The sequence below is a fragment of the Anabrus simplex genome, chromosome 1, assembly GCF_040414725.1.
Source record: "Anabrus simplex isolate iqAnaSimp1 chromosome 1, ASM4041472v1, whole genome shotgun sequence".
NCBI classification, from domain to species: Eukaryota; Metazoa; Arthropoda; class Insecta; order Orthoptera; family Tettigoniidae; genus Anabrus; species Anabrus simplex.
In genome coordinates this window covers 1,157,620,821-1,157,643,850 of record NC_090265.1, presented here as the reverse complement: position 1 = coordinate 1,157,643,850, position 23,030 = coordinate 1,157,620,821, and the positions used below count along the sequence as shown (strand labels likewise).

At 38.2% G+C, this 23,030-nt stretch overlaps 1 protein-coding gene and 1 long non-coding RNA gene across 4 annotated transcripts in view; one reads left to right on the top strand and one right to left on the bottom strand.

The window, feature by feature from the left end:
• Positions 1-23,030, top strand: part of SCAR (wiskott-Aldrich syndrome protein family member 3 SCAR) — a 360,993-nt gene that overhangs the window by 317,841 nt on the left and 20,122 nt on the right. For all 3 annotated transcript variants that reach the window (XR_011017601.1, XM_067137453.2, XM_068225425.1), the window contains 2 exons: positions 9,013-9,472; positions 10,043-10,169. Coding sequence is in view for 2 of the 3 variants with exons in the window: in XM_067137453.2 (XP_066993554.1) it covers positions 9,013-9,472; positions 10,043-10,169 (587 nt within the window). In the remaining variant the exon portion in view is untranslated. The remainder of the gene's footprint in view (positions 1-9,012; positions 9,473-10,042; positions 10,170-23,030) is intronic.
• The window catches only part of LOC136858133 (uncharacterized), a 309,912-nt gene continuing 296,253 nt past the window's right edge, over positions 9,372-23,030 (bottom strand). The window contains exon 3 of the long non-coding RNA XR_010858608.2: positions 9,372-9,461. This is a non-coding gene — a long non-coding RNA (uncharacterized lncRNA). The remainder of the gene's footprint in view (positions 9,462-23,030) is intronic.

The window sequence follows — 23,030 nt, the reverse complement described above, 5'->3', positions numbered from 1 at the left end:
ATTTTGTAGTAAGCATGGATAATCATAGGATTTGGGTTTCTATCACGTACATGCATTTCAATTCGGAGTGCATTGTGTTTAAGGAGAACGTTGTGTACTTTGCCAACCGATTAACCTGGGCCTCAGATGATTCGGGATCTGTTAATCCTATCCTCACCCATGTTAACAAGGAAGCCTGCTTTCTTTTAGAGTTAACCAATGAGTTTAACCTTCCCCAAGCATGTGGTTTTCCAGCATGAGGAAATAACTTTCTGGACCTTGGTTTTGTGTCTGAAAAGTTCACTAAAAATACCTTGCGTGAAGCAACAGAACAGTTAGTACCATCAGATCATTCTGCCCTTGAACTCGGCCTTCATATTTCCCATGTTCCTCGTTTACCACAGACTACAAAATAATTATTCATATGGACAAAATCAGACATTCCTCACCTACGAAATCTCTTATCTAGCTGTCCGTGAAACTTGCTTGAATCCTGTTCAACCCTTGATGCTGCAGTTGACGTGTTTAATTTACTGCACAGTGCTCTTAAAGACATCGTACCTTCCCGTATAATGAAGACTAGGCATCTTCCCTGTTGGTATAATTCCAAACTTACAGACAAAATGCACGCAAAGAAAAGAAAAAGGAAAAGAGCTGTGAGATCTTCACTTCCGTCAAATGACATCAAATTGCAGCACTAAGATAGGATTACAGACAAATGCAGTGGAGAAAGTATAGGCAATATGCGTTGTTTGTTGAGGAAGATATTACCAGACGTCTACAAAGATTTTGAAAATTTATTAATTACAAATCAAAATATAGGTGGCTACCGTCTTATAATTATTACTGAAGACAAGGAAATTAGCTCACTGAAAGTAATTCTAGATAATTTTGTGGACACCTTCAACAAATTTCATTCGCCCAATGTTTTCTGAACAGTTCGGGGAAATTAACTTTTCATCAGTGGTAACTTCGGCATCGGAAGTTTGCAACATCTTGAAGTTGATGGATACGAAGAAGTCCTGTGGTCCAGACCAAATTCCAGGAATTGTGTTTTGGGAGTGTGCTGAGGGGCTGACGTCCCCACTAGCCATGGTAATCAACTGGTCTCTTTCTACAGGCAATTCTCCATCCAAATGGAAGAAAGGATATGTTATTCCAGTTTTCAAGAAAGGTGACAGGTCTTTATTTGTCAATTACAGACCAGGTAGTTCTTCTTTCGCTTATCTCCGAAGTAGTGGAAAGAGTTGTGTACAAAGCATTGTACAGTGCAGTCAGTGGTTTAATCAATATTAATCAGCATGGTTTTGTCCAGAAACTCTTAACCACCACCAATCTTTCTGTGTACTCCCACTTCATATCTAGCACACTGGACAATTGCAAGCAGGTTGATGCCATGTGCACAGACTTTCCAAAGCTTTTGAGACTCTGCAGCATAATGCTCTTCTGACTGAGTTGTCAGCATACGGCATTCATGCAAGCTCACCTGAATGGTTTAAAGGCTGTCTTCACGACAGGAGATATTCAGTGAAATACAAGTGTTTCATTTCTCGTCCTTATCAGCCTATGTCTGGAGTTCCACAAGGTCACTAGAGACCTTTGCGTTTCCTTCTATTTGTTAATGATTTTCCATCACAAATCCATTTGAGCAAATACTTGCAGTCTCTCTCTACCAGGTGAGTTGGCCGTGCGGTTAGGGGCGCACAACTGTGAGCTCACATCCGGGAGATAGTGGATTCAAATCGCACTGTCGGCAGCCCTGAAGATTGTTCTCCGTGGTTTCCCATTTTCACACCAGGCAAATGCTGGGGCTGTACCTTAATTAAGGCCATGGCCACTTCTTTCACATTCCTAGGCCTTTCCTATCCCTTCGTCACCATAAGACCTATCTGTGTCGGTGCGACGTAAAGCAAAAAAAAAAAAAAAAAACCCTTGCTCTATGCTCACGATCTTAAAGTCGACAGAATAATTGAAAAGATGAGTGACTGTGAATTGTTAAGACTGATATAAATAATTTTAGTGATTAGTGCAAAAAATGGCATTTAACCCTAAACATTTCAAAGTGCAGTGCAATATCCTTTACGATAAAATCACAAGTTAATGTATTCAAGTATCATATAAAGGGTGCATTAACATACCTGCCCCTAGTTCTGAGTGACTTGATCTTGGTGTTCTTTTTTTAGTAATCAAAATGGTTTATCTTGAAGTGAGCATGTGTTAAATATCATCAACAAAGCGTTTAAAAAGTTAGGCTTCCTTAAAAGAAATGGTAAGAGTTTTAAATCTGTTGTCTCATTGAAAACCCTGTATTTCTGCTTATATGGTCTAGTCTACAGAACTGCTTTGAAGTGTGGGTCCCTTCACAGCAATACTTATTTAATGCCGTAGAGCGAGGCCAGATAAGATTCTCAAAACGGATCAGTAAAAAGTGTTTGGGTATCAAGCTGTCATCAATAGATTATGTTTTCTACAAAGATGTGTATAGAGCCGCTCAGAACTAGGCGCAGGTATGTTAATGCACGTTTCATACAGAAATGTACCGGCAATTTCCTTGATTGTCCTAATTTACTCCTGCTGCTACCAATTCATGTCCCTTCCCATAACACCCGACTGGCTTTCACCTTTCACTTTCCAAGGTGGAGAACTGAATCACACAGGAACTCTTGGTCCATGCTGGTCGTAAGATCCCTGAATGAAATTAGTGGGATGGGGATGTATTCCACTTATCAGCTAGTGAAATTCGTAGACATCTTATGGATACCTCATAGACAGAGAGTTCCTTGTATTCTTTTCTGCGTATTTGGTAACTAAAGTTATATTTCCTTCTTTTATCTATTGGTCATTTCAAATGTACAAGTACCTTAATGTTTTCATGTTCTCTTCTTCCATATGTGTTTTGTAAATATGTATATAATGTATACTACTGGGTTGTTGTTATTATTATTATTATTATTATTAGTAGTGGTAGTAGTAATTGTTGTTGGTATTGTTATCGCCGGGCTGAGTGACTGAGACGGTTGAGGCGCTGGCCTTCTGACCCCAACTTGGCAGGTTCGATCCTGGCTGAGTCCGGTGGTATTTGGAGGTCCTCAAATACGTCAGCCTCATGTCGGTATATTTACTGGCACGTAAAAGAACTCCTGCGGGACTAAATTCCAGTACCTCAGCATCTCCAAAATCCGTAGAAGTAGTTAGTGAGACATAAAGCCAATAACATTATTATTATTATTATTATTATTATTATTATTATTATTATTATTATTATTATTATTTGAATTTATTATATCATCTGTAATTGGAGGAGTAAATGACTCTGTTGATGATAAATAAATAAATCATATCAAATTGCGAATGTAAAACTGTGCCAAATCTCTCTCTGTCTCACCAGTCTGTGTGAAAACAACACTCAACAGGAAGCACGCTACTGGACGAGTCCATACTCATAGTTGTTCTGTGTTTATTAGAAACACTTATTTCATCCTTACTTGACTGCAAGCTTCCTGTACTCTCACCACTGCTCTCTAGTCTAATCTTTATAACCGCTCTAAACAAACCCCTGTGATCTAAGTTTCTCAGGTCCGCTACTAATAGACGGTGGTCACTGTCAAGGCTAACTCACTTTACTGCATTTCATTCCTTATTACTGCTTATTCTCTAGCTAATGTGTGAGTTTCAGTTTCTTGTTGTTGAGGTATGCATTTTTGTCTTACAAGAAACAGATTTTTGTATTGTTGAGACAATAAAGAAATAATTAGCATGCAGTGTGGGTAAGAGGTAGAGGGAAAAAAACAAACCAGTGTACATTCTTTACCAAGCTCGGTACAAATGTAGCAATCATGATTTTCAGAGGTTTAAAATAAGTTCCACTTCAAGTATACTTTTGGCTGTATTATGAAATTCAGCCCGGTGTGTTTGACAGTGTGACTGTGGATGCTAAACCAATGAAAAGTTTAATGCATACAATAATTAAAAAGCTGGTTTGGCTGGTTCAGTCTTTTATGGTTATAGAGTAGACCATACAGCCAGCAGTGATTCTGCGCAGAGTTTTGGGCGGGGAGAAATAACTTGCCCCCCCAGGTGACCAACGGCTTTTGGCATATGAGTTCTCTTAGGTGGAATGATGATCACCTCAGTGTAGGAAATTACATTGGAACCCATCAAGCAGGTTAGGGAGTGGCTGCAGAAGGCATCTGTACTCCATGTTAGGAGCGGCCTCATCGTCTGCCGGTAGCAGCTCTAAAATGCTTTTGGCCCATCGTCATAACAGCCTAAAATGAGTTTAGTTATGGTAAGGCCTTGGAAAATGTTAGGGCGTCCCCTGCAGGCGACGCGCAGTTCTTCAGGTACTGGGTGAGTTATTATAAGTGGGTGACCAGTATCGCAGTATATCCGAATCCGGATAGTCAGCATCCTAACCCTGACAAATAAGACCGAACAGCTAATACATTTAATGAAAGAGAAGAACATGGCCATCCGTGGTCTTAATGAAACAGAATGGAGAAGAAGAGGGCAAATAAATCTGAAAGGAGAGTACAGGCTGTTTGAAGAAAATCAGTGACAGAATGATCATGGCAAGCAAGCAGTTTGAGACAGGAGCACAAGATCTGTTGGAAGTATATACACTACAGAACAATTCCTTGACGAAGTGAAGAAATACATAGAAGACAAGGAAGTAATTATAATGGGAGATCTGAATGCACCAGTGGGAAGTGAAGAGATTCTGGAGCCATATGGATATGGCAACAAGAATCAAAAAGGAGATATATTATTGGACTTTTGTCAGAGGAACCAACTAATAATAGGAAACACATGGTTCAAAAAGAAAAATAGCCAGAATATTACCAGGTATGTATGGGGAGACAGAAGAATGATAGCGTTGATTGATTACACATTAGTGGCAAAAGGACATCGGAAAGATCTTACGGATGTTACAGCTATGCTTGAGGAAGCATTTGGGGATGACCATAGAGCAGTGATAGCAAAGTTGAAAGTTTAGGAAAGAACTACAAGAACTGATACCAAGAATAGAAATTAGCCATGTTGAACAGGAATGTAATAATTTTAAAGAGTGCATTTGTAAGGTGTGCAGAGAAAACATTTGGCAGAACACCAGGAAAAGTAAGAGAGAAAGAGACAGCATGGTGGAATAATAGAATGAAGGATAAAATAAAGGGAAGGGCTGGAAAACACAAAAGACTGAAGAGAGTAGAGCAAGATACATAGAAGCGAAAAGAGTTTGCAAAAGTTAGTAGCCAAAGAAAAGTTTGGAAGCATTCAGCCAGGAAGTAAAGAAGGATTTGAATTGTGGGAAAAAATTATTATTATTTGTAATTGTAAGAAACTGTAACAATGAAACGGTGAACACGAGGTTTGAGAAGAATAAAGGAGGAGAAATATTGACAAAACCAGAAAAGATAATGAACATATGGAAAGAATATTTCAGTGAACTTCTAAACGTAAGAAACCAGACATGTGGAGAAGGTATGCTGGCAGCAGAATGATAGTAGTAACAGACAAGGAATCAGACATTACAATGACAGAGGTAGAATTGACAGTTAAAAAGATGAAGGTGGGGAAAGCTGTAGGAATAGACGAAGTAGCTATAGAAATAATCAAGGCTGTGGACTAATAGAACACTCAAGGGGGGTTATGATACCAATATTCAGGAAAGGAGATAAGAAAAGTGCGGTAACTACCAAGGAATCACAGTCATATCCTATATAGCAGTTGAGGCTTTCATGGTAGGCAATATGAACAATACATTTTCCGGGCTTGTAGACCATGGTCTAGGAACCTATGATAGTCCTGAACGTTTCACTGAAGACTGTGTTCGGCATCTTCAAGGGCTCCGAATGACTTGAGGGCTATGAAGCTCTATTCAGTACATTCAGCTGTTGTTGTACCCCTTCCTCATCTCCCAGATTGCATCATCATCATCATATCTTTTTTTCCTATTTGTTTTACATCGCACCAACACCGATAGGTCTTATGGTGACGATAGGACAGGAAAGGCCTAAGAATGGGAAGGAAGCAGCCATGGCCTTAATTAAGTTACAGCCCCAGCATTTGCCTGGTGTGAAAATGGGAAACCACGGAAAACCATTTTCAGGGCTGCCGACAGTGGGGTTCGAACCCACTATCTCCCGGATGCGAGCTCACAGCTGCGCGCTCCTAACCGCATGGCTAACTCGCCCGGTCATCATCATATCTGCGAGCATCATTACATTCATTCTTTTCCCTCTATAATCTTCCTTTGCGGCCTTTACAGTGTCGTCCATCACCATTATGAACAGTAAAGATGACAACACATTCCCTTCTTATCCATCGAGGAGTGCCTTTTAACCACCAGGTACAGAGACTAATATGGAATAAAGATGTACTAATGATGGCTAAGGAAGTACTGTACAATTGATATTATTTACTTATATTGGCATATACAGCAGGAACCTGGACAATGACTCTCAGAGGGATGGGAATAGAGTACAGGCAACTGAAATGAATTTCCTGGGAAATATGCTACAGAAGACAAAGAGGAATAGAGTGAGAAATGAAGACATATGAAAAGAGCTAAATGTGCAAAAACTAAATTACAAACTTGAACAGAACAGATTGAGATGGATTGTACATGTCAAGTGGAAGGAAGCCTGCCAAGAGTACTGGAAAGACAGATAAGAGGGAAGAGAGGACGAGGGAGACCAAGATTACGATGGATGGACTGTGAAGAACAGCATAGGAAAACGGAACCTGGACTGGAATACAGTGTTTGATGAGGAATGGTGTAGAGACACGACAAAGTGAAGAGAACCATATTTCCCCCACATGGTGTCAGCTGGAAAAGGGGAAATGATGATGATGTTGATTAATAATTTTAAAAATGACTTCTGGTACAGCTGTACCCAGCTTGGTATATGAAATGTTAAATATGAATTTAATGTTTTAATAGTCTGCCATAGAAGCAATTATCAGTACCATATTATGTTTTACAGGGAGATTGTTTTATTCCCTACTAGCTGATGTGCCCGTGCTTTGCTACGGGATTCTCAGAAAGGCTGACTTTGTGGTTTTCCTAACTGAAGTCAACATAGGTCATTACAAAATTGTCAGTAGGAATGTAGTGATTAAAAACAATGTTATCATATAAAATACGTGATCAAATGAAAAACCACACATTTTCTCACTTTTAATGAACAGTTACTACGTGCTGATCTAACAGTCCAACGTTCCAGAGCTGGAATGACCAGGCCGCAGACAGCCGTGAACACTTTTTCTGCCATTATCCCGTTAAATATGCACACTGCTCGTTCCAGTCAGTGCCTCAGAGTAGGGATTGAATAGCTGGAATGCTATGATGAACCAGTGTGTTACGTACCAGTAGTATCAGAAACTTATCTAACTCCCCAGCTACACATAGGATATAAACTTCATGGTTTTGATCCCTATTGAATTGTGATCACAATAATTATTATTAAAATGAATGTTGTATGGCTGATTTTGTGGTTTTCCTAACTGAAGTCAACATAGGTCATTACAAAATTGTCAGTAGGAATGTAGTGATTAAAAACAATGTTATCATATAACATATCAGTACTATATTATGCAATATTACTGAATTACATTACTAAACTACAGACTAGTTTCGGCCTTAGCTGGCCATCTTCAGACTTAATGTAATACATCTAATAACTAAACAAATGTAAAAACATGCAATTGACATGAAAACTAATGTACAAAACACACAATTAAGATTAAAATCTGGGTGAACTAAGTGTAAAATCTGAAAAATAAATTAAGCTCTAAATTCTTAGCATCTGGAGTATGCTCATCATCCAGACTCTTTCTTGTATTGATACTCATAGAACTGTTAGAAATGTTAAATACATCCATTAAGTGTGATATCTTTGAAACAAATGAAGGTCGCAATTCGTACAGCTTTGAAACACGTGTTGATTTTGCACTCGTTCTCTTTGTTGATTTTGTTGTGACTTGCTTTCATTGTTTACTGTGTGGTATGCACACACGATGGCTACATTTTCTGATTTAAACAATGAAGATATTGTAATAGAATGAAATGCATCTGTAAATTCAAGGCCTACTGCAGCAGAATGGATAACTGTTGTGCCACCTGAGGTAGTTTATGAACACCCAACGGTTAGAGCTTTATCAACTACCGTACTTTTTATTGAATAATTCCTGAAGTAATAACACTATTCACCTAAAATTTGAATGCCTATCATCAGAATTAATTTCTCTACAAAATATTTATTTTCAAAAGTTTCAGAAAAACTGATGTCATTTGTATTTGATGTATAATTTAAAAATATTTTTGATTTTTTTTTTTTTTTTGAGGGGGCATTTAAAGCAACAGAATTTTTTTTTTAAAATATTACATTGAGGGTAAATGCAAACCAATTTTCAAATAGTCCAGTTCCTGCTGAATGTTTTGGTGTATTATACGTGCAATTTCTGTGAATACATCTGTCAGAGTGACATACATCAGTTACTGCAAATGTGTGGTGCACACCCACCGGTTAGAGCTATTTCAACTACTGGTTCAAGGGTTAAATTCTCTTCAGCCGTTTTCTCGTTATGTGTGTACATACATACGTACTCACATACATACAGACAGACAGAAATTATGGAAACTTAATAAGTGCATTTCCTTGTTACTGTGAACAGGACTGATACAGAAATACCATCCTTTTTAAATTCTGGGCAATGTTCAGACAAAACTCTTATTTTATATATATAGATATAATATTGCTCTTTACTAGAATGAGATGGAGGAGCTCTGTTGTAGACTGTATTGCATATAGATAAGTCGATAGCAATAAAGTACTAGAAGAGGGATGGTGTAAAGATCGAGTCAATTGTAGGGCTTTGGTACACTACCCTACCCAGAGAGAATCTGGAAAAGTGAATGGATGAAGAAGATATAATACTGCTTTTTAATATCATATATTTTGGTTATTGGAGTTTACAAATGTAATATTATTATGATTATTTTCATAATCATCAACAATGTTCTTATTACAGCACTCCTACGGTATCCTCTGCCACCAACACACCAACTAGGGGCCGCAGTATGAGTGCAGGTCGAGAGACTTTGCCTCCACCACCACCTCCACCCGTGGAAACTGTGACATCCCCTCCGAACGGTCCTCTGCCACCGCACCTGCTGGCCGGGAGCCGGAATGGCAGTCGTTCGGCAAGCCCCTTACCAGCACAGTCTGCCCGATCAACGCCGGAGCCCCGATCGGATTTGCCTCCTCCACCACCATCTCCTGACCAGCAACAACAGCCACCACCTCCTGCGGCACCGTCGCCGCCACCACCTCTGCGTCCACCCTCACCTTGCAATATACCTCCTCCACCCCCTCCTCCTCCTTTACCACCTGCAGCTCTCCCAAATGGCCCTCTTCCTCCTTCCACTCCAGCTCCTCCCACATCACCTCCGCTGGTTAATGGTGATGTTGGAAAGTCTCCTATCAAACAAGTAAGTGCAGTTAGAAATTTCTTCAGAAGCTTTCTGGGCTTAAGTTTATGAGAGGGAGGATGATTCATTTCTGTACACTCTGTTTCATCTGTCCACTTACGAGATGGAATGAAACCTGTAACTAAAGGCTGTTCATTTCATCATACTGGCATGCAATCCATATATTGCAATATTATTTAATATCATAGAAATGTGGTTAATTTTATCAGTGTTAACTGTATATCTGGGCAATTCAAATTCTAAATAGCTTATTTGTCAATTTAGACCTGACATGTACTTCATGATTTGAAGACATTGTATTATTCTCATTACTATAAAAATTACCTTCATAGGATAATATGTCAGCTGAGTTCTCACAACTAATTGCAGAGCATCTTTTAACATTTTAGAGGGTATAATATTCCTGTTAAACATGTACTTTTTAATGGCCTTTAGATGATATACATTATAGCCCTGTGCATATGGAAATGCACACAGCTTTGTTGATGTTTGGTTTTGTGGTAATGTGGAGAGGGTATTTGCTGTTATTGCCTAATACTGAGATTAACATCATGACTCTTACTATTGCAGATTATATCGACATCCCCGCCTAAGCAGTCTCCTCCTAAGTCAGAGAATCCAGCACGAGGTAAATCAGGAGCTGCTCCTGCACCAGCCTTTGATCCTAGAAGTGACCTCTTGAAGGCTATTCGTGATGGCAAGTATCTAGTTGTATTTCTGATTTATTTCTAGCCTCTGCCTTTATCTTTAGGGTAGGTGATTGGTGAGTCTTAACGTTAGGCATCAAAATATAGTAAAACCTTAATAATTCAAACTGATCGGGACCAAAAAATTCGTACTTCGAATTACACAAATTTCTACATAACAAAAAAGTATTTAAAATATGTTAGTGTTGTATTTGCAACTCAAACCCGAATACCTCCGATCCTCAAGACAAGTAGAACACAAATTTGTATAAGAGGAATCAGTCGAGGGATGTTCCACCATTCAACACTTTATTTAATGTGTAAAGTGTTGAATGTATAATGTATGAAGTGTTGAGGGGTGGAACATCCCTCGACTGATTCCTGTTATGTAAGTCAATCATCAACACGGAAATTAAAGTTATAAACTATGATAGAGCAGAAATTGTAGGAAAGATAATAATTCTTCTTTTTTTCAGTCTAGAATACAAAAAGAATAAAAGGAAGCAGCAAAAATTGGGTTCATCAATTTTAAAATTTACGTACTTAAAATAGAATGGCCTGCTCTTCCTGAATGTTTAGGACACTCCTATCCATTATTTTGATTACTTTTTTGTAAATACAAAACAATAAACTGAAGCAACAAAACTATTGTCAATCACCTGCTATCGGCAGAAAGGATGTGCGATTGTAGCGGTCCATTAGACAATTGGAAACAATTCACAGTCATTGTCTACAATCACGAAAAGAATATAGTAATAAAATGCAGACGCAGCAAATTGATGAGTTATGCACAGTTGACAGGCCAGAAATTAGGTTTAAGTCCACCACCAAATCATTTCCGGTTTGTGGTGCTTTATATCCGATATTTACGAAGAAAAATAAACCCTGCAATTATCAATGGTATGAAGTACGCACATAACTATTATAAGTTGATTATAATCCAGGATACAATCATATTTACATCCTGATACAATATACACATGATATTCTATTTGACTTTGTTTGAAACCATTAATACCTCGATGTTCGAAACACACGAAAACAAATTAAAACATGGAAAAAAACTATGTATGACAGGGTGGCCAATAAAAAGTTATTCTAACATGTAGCCAACATAGAAATAAAGGTCCAACAATAATGCATTTTAACATATTCCTCGTACGCCATTCCTGCATCCAGGATAGCTGACGTAAATATTTCCCATCTAAATCTCAGGCTTTGTTATTGTTATTTTCATACAGATTTTTATCGTGGATTACAAACAACATTGATACGCTAAGTAAATTTACCTCTCATCAGAATTGATGGGCGTCTCCATCTGTTGTATCAGGAAATTTCAAGAAAATGGATTAATCTCAGCTTAAATCTAAGTTGATCCTTGTCACTATGGAAAACATCAATAACACCTCATATTAACCTTAATTAATATCATTTATTCAAGAAAGGAATTAGATGAGAAAAGAAAGTTTAAAATTTAAAATTCGATTAATATTCATTCTTCATATATGTAATAATCATTTGTGCTCATATAATCAGCATTAATTATTCTATATGGATCATTAATTATATTCAATAAAATATCCATTGAAGAAAATTATATAAATTGCATCTTAACATGGGGAATTGTTGGTAGTATCGATCTGAGGATCATTCTGTACATTCGTTTTCATTAACTTTACTTAGGACAAGTTTTGTTAATACATGATTCTTATTTTATCTCGTTGCATTTCAATGTAAGCTTCTGGAAAACATAAGTTTCTCAATCGACAGTATAAATCTGCTTCTATTGAAGTTAAAATTACTATATTAACCATCATCATACTTTATATCAATTCATTTTGCCATAACTAATCATTGGATGTCTCTAACATGATGATAAGATTCTCCAATATGACCAAAATGTATTAATAAATGACCTAATGTGCGAGTTATTCTAATTATCTTGCCTAAGGGAAATCATTTTTGAAGACATTACATAGTATCTACTCTCAATTATCTATCACACCATATGATAGTAATTATCCATGTTAATCTTCGTTATGCCATCATTATTTGGGAAAAATTGGATTTTAGAATAGTAATATTAAATTAAAATATCCAAGTGCATAGCCAGTTATAAGAATTCCTTTTTGATGATCTCTACCTACAATCATGACATTCCATAAGTATATGTATGTATAACCGTGTCATCATTAATTTAGGACAGGGATGGCAAACCTTTACTGACTAGCGTGTCAATTAAGGTCTTGTTAAGTACATTTTACTGTCTAGTGTGCCATCGGTTAATTTCCTTTAAAATCCCAATGAAACCCCTCATGTGACTTCATTTAGGTACTGGATTCCATTACATACCTATAAATCCTTTCGACTGATTGTTTCATGATTTTATTTTGAAAACCACTGAAAATTATATTCCTGAAAACAGGTAGATTTTAAGAATAGGGTATATTTTTGCTCTAACCTGATATTTTAAAAATATATGGCCATAGGATTAATTGAGACATACTCCTTTATAAAACATAATGTTAAAATATGCTATGTTGCTAGATTTTCAACCTATTTATTACATGTTAAAAACATTAAAATGTGTGGTATGTTGTCTGACGTGCCACAGAAGTCGGCTAGTGGCATGTGTGTCATAGGTTCGCCATCCCTGATCTAGGATATTGATTCTCTGACAATATACTGCTACTGTGTAATAAACATACGTATATGATCCTGCTGTGCATCAATTTTCCTTCTCTTACTCTTCAAATAAATCATTCATATCTCATATCTCGTCGTAGCATTACATATTCATGTCAACAAATTCTTATTTCACAACCTATAACATTATTACATTTTCGTCATAACTCATTTTACATTATGTCATTTCATATTCTTTCATATATTTCAACTATATATCTTATCTAACACTCAAATAATCTACTTCCATTTATTTGCAGTATCGGATCAATATCTTATCAAACAACATTTACATGTTTCAGTCTGCCATTATCTCCATATTTAATGCATATCCTACTTTATTATGGTAACATATAACCTCTACACATCATAATATCACTTGGCATTGCGAATCAAAGATCCTAAAATTATTCCTCTTATTAGCATTTCACATAAGGTATAGTATAACATGGCTAATTGGGATTCTTTGTTTTCATTAGAACATTATTAACACTTTATTACATTCCCTAACTTGAGTTTGTCTTGTATTTCATGAAGACTATCTATACCCTTATATCATTGGCATAAATAATCACTCACGAGAATATAATGTAATTCTGAAGACTCTAAACACATATCTATCAATGTAGGCTTTAACTACAGACATCCTAACCTTGTTATTATTTATCTATATACATGATTTTTGAAAAACTTATCTTTTTCCGTCGCTTTCCAGAATTATATTTATTGTTTGGTCATCCTCTACAGCTCTGGATTCTGGTCATTCTGCTTGGCCTGCTTTGTTGATATCATCGTGAACCAGGGGTCATCTCAGCCATGTCGGTCTAGCTTGGAATCATCCAGATAGTCGACTTCCAAACTTCTTAGCAAGCCACAGTTTCCTTCGAAAATTCAATTGAAAATACAGAATACAATGATGAAATCAGCTGTGACATAATAACAGTTTCAAAGCCTTCTAACATGAATTATCTAATTGGATTCCGCTTAATATAACTTTATATAATAGCATTGTTTCTATCAGATCTCCAATATGTCTGCAGATATTTAAGTTTGTTATAATAAAGAATGGCTTTAATAATTGTCTATCGTCTCTAGTTCAATATATTGAATATTCTTTCTTGAAATCGCGGCCCTCTGGTTTGCCATTGTGACTCAATTTATGTAGCATATTTTATTATTTTATGTGTAATTATTATTATGTAGGCTTATATGTGTCCTTTAAATAGCTTTTCTTATTTTCTTTTCAATTTTTAAGAATTTGACGCCATTTTTCTCTTTCTTCTTCAGAACATGTCTATGCAATTGGATTAGGCTTTCATTTGTAATTTTGAACAGTGTCATCCTTAACAATTTGAATATCTGTTTTGTCTTGGTCACTGCCACCGCGATTTTATTCATTCCGACTTTGCGTTACTCTTAATTTCTTGATATCTTATGTAATTTATTCATTGTGTCTAACTTCATTACTAGTAATTGCATCCGTCTTAATTTGTTTGAGCTTGATTGATGGAATAGTGGAATGGCACACTCGTTAGGCAAACACTGAAAACAATGTCGTTCTTTTCTGAAATATGAGTCAATGGTGCACTGCTTAAATGCGTTTCTGTAAGTTGTTGAAATAAAATCTTCTATTACATCCCTTGCATTCACAACATTTTCTGGAGCATTGCTGGTAGAGATGACACTGTCCAGAGCACATAAGGTTGTCATTGCATCTTTAGCCGGCAGGCATGTGAGAAGAGAGTCTGTTTCTGATGTTTCATCTGCTTGAGATTCCACTTCCGTTAGCTCACATGGGTCAGTTGCGTCACAAGAGATACCGTCTGTTACTGGTACTCAATTTTCCATGTTCACAAAGTCTTTGAAAGTTTCTTCCAACTCCAAATGCTGTTGTAAATCAGTTCAGTCTTGTTATCGGCATCAGCCACAGCTGTATCATTCACAAAGAACCCACACTTCCGGAAGCAGTTCTTTAAAACAGATGGGGTTACAATGTCCCAAGCCGTAGCTACAGTCCGTATAGCATCCATGGCATTCCACTTCCTGATATCAGAATAGAGCACATTTCTTGATATCTCTCTTACTGAAAAAAGGAACGAGCTGCTTCCGATATGCACATTTCACGCAATAAATAATCCCTTAATCAAATGGTTGCATGTAGCAAGTAGTGTTTGCCGGCAAGTACAGATTGTGGGCAGCACATCGGTCCAGAATAAGAAGAATATTGTGGTCTTTACATGCCATCTTCCTTTCCAAACACAACAGCTATTCATGGAACAAATTTCCTGTCATCCAAGCATTTTTAGAACATCTTCACAGCCTTAAAACAGCGGGGCTTTGCGAACTTGCCAATAAACAGAGGGCGTTATTTCTCACTGCCATCTGCATTACAGCATAGCATCACTGTCACTGTCCTTAAAAGCTTTTCTGCCGTGACAAGCCTGTCCTTACATAGCAAGAGTTCTCTTTGGTTGGCATTAAAAAAGAGCTGTCTCATCCTAATTGAACACTTCCTTGGTTGCATACAGTTGAAACTGGTTAGGACATCCCTCTTTAGCACGTTTCCCTGGTTATTATGTCATTATTCCTAAGTCCCAGTTCATGTCCTATTAAATACATGTGATAGCACATTTATGTCACTCCTTAGTACGTTCATAACTCCCACCATAAGGAATTTAAATTAGCACTCCAGACCAAGTTGCACGCACGACCCTCCAGCCACAGCTGGCGTGCGTAAGGATTTGGCAGAGAACTTAATTTCACAGCCGCAGACTGCCCAAACAACCTAGCGTGTCAGCCTACAGCTAGTTGCCTTGGCTACAGGTAGTGCCAGTCCCAAGCCTGCCTTTGCTGTGGTTGTTTGGATAGCACAACAGTCCCTGGTCTGAGTGTTGTTTCTTAATCTTGGTGCTTAATTTTCATTCGTAAGTGAATAGTGTAACGTAATAAATTAGGGCTACTGTACGTATGTATACAACTGACGTATAGCGGTTATCTTTACGTTGAATTAGGCCTATTGTACTTAAACATAGGACTAGTGATTTGCAGGACATTAAGTTATGGAGAAGAAGAAAGCTAGACAGTTTACCAATGAGGAAAAATTAAAGTTTATCGAGAAGGCGGATGCTAATCCACACATGAAATGTGTGCAATTGCCCGGATGTTGAACATTTCCTACAACAATTTTTAGTACAATAGTAAGCAACCGAAAGAAGATTGAGGACGCTTGTCTGGCAGGAGGAAGCAGCCAAATGAAACATGTCCGTAAAAGCCATTTTCCAGCTTTAGAAGATGTTCTGGTTAACTGGTTCCAAGCTCGGGCTTCAAATATTCCTATTGATGGAACATTGATTCAGGCCAAGGCATCACATTTAGCTGTCCAAATGGGATTCCATAACTTCAAGGCGTCTAATGAATGGCTTGAAGGTTTGAAAAAAAGGAAAAAAACTTTCATATAAATCCATCCGTGAGGAGGCTGCCAGAGTCAATATCTATACTGTTCAGACTTGGAGAGATACGACACTGCTGAAAATCTTAAAGGATTATATCCCTGATGTTTTTAATGCAGATGAAGCTGGGCTATTTTTCCAGCTTCCGGATCTGCCTTCGGGCAGAATACACCCTTACCTTCCTGATAAAATGTACGTGTTCAAGGATGAGAAATGCCATGGAGGTAAACACAGTAAAGAGAGACTGACAGTGCTATTATGCTGCAGTGAGAGTGGTACAGAGAAATTGATGCCGCTTGTAATAGGGAAGCGGAAGAATCCACGCAGTTTTAAGAATATGTGTAGCTATCCTTGCCAGTACACAGTGAATACAAATGCTTGAATGGCGTCCTAGATTTTTGAGAACTTCTTGCGATCACTTGATGCAAGAATGGGAGTGCGGCAGAGTAAAATTGTGTTGTTCATTGACCGCTGTGTCGTGCACCCAGTTGACACATTTTCTTTGAGAAATGTACGTGTAGTGTTTCTGCCCGCGAACTGTACAAGCCATCTCCAACCGCTGAACCAGGGCATCATCGGGTGTGTGAAGCAGAAATATAGAATGATTCTTGTGCAGAAGAGATTGGCATTCTTGGAAACAGCTTCACGTAAAATCACAATTCTGGATGCATTTCTTAAAATCTGTTTAGGCATCAGTAAACGAGACCACAGTTCGAAAAAATTTCCGCAAAGCGGGCTTCATTCGGCAACTGATGATGTTTCAATGGAAGTGATGGAAAGCACTGATGATCTAGACGAAGAATGTGACCCGCTTGGGACAGATAAAGAAGACATGAATTTTGCTGCGTAAGTTGATTGTGATGACAGTGTTGCCACCTGCGTAGTGCAGACTGTAGACAAAATTCATGAACAGCTGATGATTGACAAAGACAGTAACAAGCAAGGACCCGAGGATGAAAATGAAACCGATGAGATCCGCACAGCAGTACCAACTCATTCAGCAGCGATATAAGCTATGGAAATAGTGCGGCATTATGTATCAAGTTTTGTCATGGATGACAGTGTAATGGATTGCGTTGCCAAACTCGATACTGTTGTATGTAATTTGGAATGAAAGAAGAAGCAGTCTACAATAGATACGTTTCTTTCACAAAAGTGATCTTATGTGTTTCTTACACGCAAGTGATGACATGTAAGTTACTCTGTGTGTATTTAAACATGTGTTGGTTTGTTCTGAATCAAATTCTTGACAATTTTTGTACATTTAAATTTTTTTATGCAAATACGGATGTATAGTTTGCATTTCTAAGAACTTTTTCCTTGATGTTTTACTATGTTGATGATCTTTAATACATTTAATGTATTATTTCTTTATTTATTTCATTAATTATAATTGTAAACGCTTCTTTATCATAATTATTTTTACGTTCAAACCTAACTATTAAGTTTAATACCGTAATTTTTTCGCATGTTTCCTCTTTATGAGTTAACGTAAGAAAGTTAATCTTTTGTCCGTACTGAACTGAAATTACAGTGATGAAACTTTATAGGGTCCACCTATTCAATACAATAATAATGTTATCTAGATGTAATTACAACATTCTAAATTTATTCAAGACTAGTTTTGACACATTATTGCGTCATCCTCAGCTGTACAAAGAACTTGAAAAACAGGCAATTATATACATCTCATGAGATATATTAACCTATTTACATAAGATAAAAACCCTACGACCTCTACATTAAAACGATGACACATGATAAAACCTTTGAATTGTAATGTTTAACTCTTTCCTGCGGATTGTGTAGTAAAGAGTACTGGAGTCGCACATTGTCTCCCGCGGGTTGTGTAGTAAAGCATACTCAACTTTCAAACCGACTTCCTCTGCCATCTGTCTGCTAAACATATAACTTTTTGGAACCAGTGAATTCCCTACGCTTCCTGGATACAACTGGCATGCACGGAATCCTAAAATAAAGTGTTCTTTTATACGTTTTCTGAGATAGAACAGACAGCTGACTGAATGTAAACACATTGCAGCAACATGGCTGCTCATAACCAGTTGAGTGCGGAGGATATTTGTTATGAATTAGATCAATGTGTTGACAAATGCAATGGTAGTGAGATTGAAGTTGTAGGTATGATAATAAAAATGGTATGGAAACCAGTTGGGACAGGATATGAATCTGATAGAAATTGAAATACGGCACAGGACAGGAAATGTTCATTCAGGTATCTCCTTTTAAAATATTAGGCCTACTTGTAAAAAAACAGAATTATCAGTATTAATTTTTCATTTAATTCTGTTTCGGACTATGAGCCTCTACTAAATTACATAATATTCCAACTAACGTCAATTTATCTCCAATCCCTTTCAGTCAAAAATTGTTTTTCATCCGACTGATCCCGAAAATGAAATAAATTGGGAGATTCAGGGTGAATTCCTGCATTCTCTGCATTACCAAGAAAATGAGCCCCATCAGGTCCAGCAATTCAGACTGACTTCAAGAACAAGCAATTTAACATTAATCCTTTCCAAATGGCTTAAAAATTGAATTCGTCACAGTCTCATTTTAAGTTTAGATATTTTTCCAAGTTGGATTTGGGGTAATGTATTCCACTTTTAATTCTTGGCCCTAAGATTTTTCTCATGATTTTCTTTTTTTAAATCTCTAATTGTTCCTTTAAATGTTTATGATGTGAATTGAGTGTTTCTGAACCATAAGGGCTTCAGGTTTCATCACTGTTAAGTAATGAGGAATTTTACTGTTCCAGGACAGGCATTTTTTTTGTTATAAACATTCTTTGTATGTTGAAAAGCAATTTCCATTTTCTGAATTGTTAAAGCTACTGTTTTGTTTTCATTCCCATTTTCAGTGATCCATTCACCTAAGTACTTAAATTCCTTTACTTTTATAATTTTATTCATATCAATGGTAAGTTCAGGTGGAGCAGTTTTGATATTTGTCATAAATTTAGTTTTTTCATGAGATTCTAAGTCCTATTTTTCCTGCTTGCTTTTCTATTATAGCAATCTGTTTATGTGCATCAGAGATGTATTTGGCAATTAGTGCTATATCATCAGCAAACGCTAGACATTCTATGTCAATACCCTTAATTTTTGGTCCTTTCTCCACTCTCTGACAACTTTCTCAAGAGCCAAACAAATCATACTATACATTAATAAAAACATTGAGACAAGGAACGCATGAAATTAAATATTATGATAACAAAACACATTACCTCTGCACCTTTAGTGTCCATAAATACGAGAGAGGATGACTACCTAGTTGTACTTTCTCCTAGAGCCAAAACCACCACCACCACTACCACCTACTTTCCTGTTTTCTTTTTCTGTTTTCTTTTTTCGTTGTGTAACTTCTGGCACTATCCGGCCACTTAGGGATAGCATACCTAACTGAAACAATGCGGTCTCTTATTTACAGCTGTTTAGGTAAATCCTGATGTGATAAATGTAGAGAACAAGCATGAAATACACCTAAATAATAAAGATCTGGCTTTCAACAACCACAGTTATCCAAAGAATGCTTCCAGTCACTATGTATTACATTCGGAAGTACAACTCGTGACATATGACAGCGATCAGCTGGTGGAAGGGATACCACGTATACACCAACTGGGAAAATATAGAGACCTTCTCTAGAAACCATTTGCAAATAGATTCTCACTGTTTGGATTCTGTAAATGGGAATGAAACTAGTTTTGAAGGTTTAAAGAGGATCAGGATCTCGAATACTCGCGAAGGCAGTGAAATTGATATAATTTGGTATGATAACGCTGGTAGCAGGAAAGTTGGTGGCACTAGACGGCAATAATTCAAATGAAAGCAGTGATTAGGTTTACTGTGCGATAGGCCTACTGCTCAACTGACAAGAGACAAATGACTGGCCATTAAGTTCTTTTTTGTTCTTTTGTATTAATATTGCATACAATGATAAATAAAATTGTATGGCCAGAACCTTAGTCCTTTTCTCTACGGTGTCGAGAATGAAGTTAGATGACTCTTCGTAGTGAGTTTTTACGACTGGATGCCCTTCCTGGCGTCAACCTCACCTGAGAGTTTAAACGAGATGAAACGAATGATGTGATATAAGAGTAAATAAAACTGATTATATTTACAGTATATGTAGGCCTAAATGTCATGTGTTAACCACGTATTTTCTTTATTTTCTAAAATTTAGAAATAGTATCTTCTAAACAAAGGTAGCCAGTAAGACTCAGAATACAATCATAACTACGTTATGTATGTAAAATACATATGTGTACAGTATAGTTCTTTATGCCTGAAGTCACTGAACGAAATGCATATTGTACCCACCCCACTAATTTTTACAGCTATAAAAGTGGAGAAAGGGAGTTCTAATACACGAGGAAATATGGTTTGCTAAACAAAATAGGCTTATCTCAGTTTACAAGTATGATTTTCTGTTTTCTACGAAGATATTGCCATGTGGTTAAATAAGTGCAATTAGTATCAATATACACTGACTGACAGAGCAAATGCAACACCAAGAAGGAGTGGTTCGAAAGGGATGAAAGTTGGGGGAAAAACAGAGACGGCACGGACGAATAATTGATGTTTATTTCAAACCGATATGCAGGTTACACAATGCGCACGGCATCAACTCAGTAGGATGTAGGACCACCACGAGCGGCGATGCACGCAGAAACACGTCGAGGTACAGAGTCAATAAGAGTGCGGATGGTGTCCTGAGGGATGGTTCTCCATTCTCTGTCAACCATTTGCCACAGTTGGTCGTCCGTACGAGGCTGGGGCAGAGTTTGCAAACGGCGTCCAATGAGATCCCACACGTGTTCGATTGGTGAGAGATCCGGAGAGTACGCTGGCCACGGAAGCATCTGTACACCTCGTAGAGCCTGTTGGGAGATGCGAGCAGTGTGTGGGCGGGCATTATCCTGCTGAAACAGAGCATTGGGCAGCCCCTGAAGGTACGGGAGTGCCACCGGCCGCAGCACATGCTGCACGCAGCGGTGGGCATTTAACGTACCTTGAATACGCACTAGAGGTGACGTGGAATCATACGCAATAGCGCCCCAAACCATGATGCCGCGTTGTCTAGCGGTAGGGCGCTCCACAGTTACTGCCGGATTTGACCTTTCTCCACGCCGACGCCACACTCGTCTGCGGTGACTATCACTGACAGAACAGAAGCGTGACTCATCGGAGAACACGACGTTCCGCCATCCCCTCATCCAAGTCGCTCTAGCCCGGCACCATGCCAGGCGTGCACGTCTATGCTGTGGAGTCAATGGTAGTCTTCTGAGCGGACGCCGGGGCCGGGAGTGCAGGCCTCCTTCAACCAATCGACGGGAAATTGTTCTGGTCGATATTGGAACAGCCAGGGTGTCTTGCACATGCTGAAGAATGGCGGTTGACGTGGCGTGCGGGGCTGCCACCGCTTGGCGGCAGATGCGCCGATCCTCGCGTGCTGACGTCACTCGGGCTGCGCCTGGACCCCTCGCACGTGCCACATGTCCCTGCGCCAACCATCTTCGCCACAGGCGCTGCACCGTGGACACATCCCTATGGGTATCGGCTGCGATTTGACGAAGCGACCAACCTGCCCTTCTCAGCCCGATCACCATACCCCTCGTAAAGTCGTCTGTCTGCTGGAAATGCCTCCGTTGACGGCGGCCTGGCATTCTTAGCTATACACGTGTCCTGTGGCACACGACAACACGTTCAACAATGACTGTCGGCTGAGAAATCACGGTACGAAGTGGGCCGTTCGCCAACGCCGTGTCCCATTTATCGTTCGCTACGTGCGCAGCACAGCGGCGCATTTCACATCATGAGCATACCTCAGTGACGTCCGTCTACCCTGCAATTGGCATAAAGTTCTGACCACTCCTTCTTGGTGTTGCATTTGCTCTGTCAGTCAGTGTATAACATAAAAACATGATTTTAAATGTGATGTGGTATGTAATTCAGGAGACTTCTTATTTGAGATATATCCTTTAGGGTTAGGATAGCAGTATACATTTATCTTAACCTGGGAGGACCGCAGTATTATTTGTTTGTTCGCCAGTTGTTAAGTGATTTTTGTACGGCTTCCTCACCTCTATCATATCTTACTAGGAGGTATTGGGTCGCACATACAACATTGTCGATCCCAGTCATGATTGTGTTAATGCAGTGATTGAGAGTGTAAATTAGCGGTTCTTTGGCGCGCACTGAGTTTCTGACATTTATTTTACTGCTTTTTCCTGTATTTTCGTTGTTTTGTTCAGTTAGCGGACTGTATCTTTAACTTCATAATGGATCAAAGAACAGGAAAGAATAAATAAACTTCTTGAGTGCTTTGAAGTCAAAGATACAATCTCCTAATTGAACAAAACAACAAAAATACAGGAACAAGCAGTAAAATAAATGTCAGGAGCTCAGTATACTGCAGGGACAATGTTGCTCTAATAAAAGAGAAATCATTTGTAAGAAACTCGAAAGGAGTAACCCCCCCCAAAAAAAAACCCAAACATAAATAAACAAATAAGTGTATAAATTGAGAAATGATGAACTGTGATTTGCTTTGAGTAAATATAAACTGTGGTCTTATTGACCATATCTGCACTCTCATGTAAGTGCTGGCCACATGCCCTCTCCTGGGTTAATTGAAGGTGCCAATTTGATACTGTGCCAGACCTCCATTTTTGTCCTTTTGTTTATTTACTTATTGGCATATAAGTATTCAAATAAG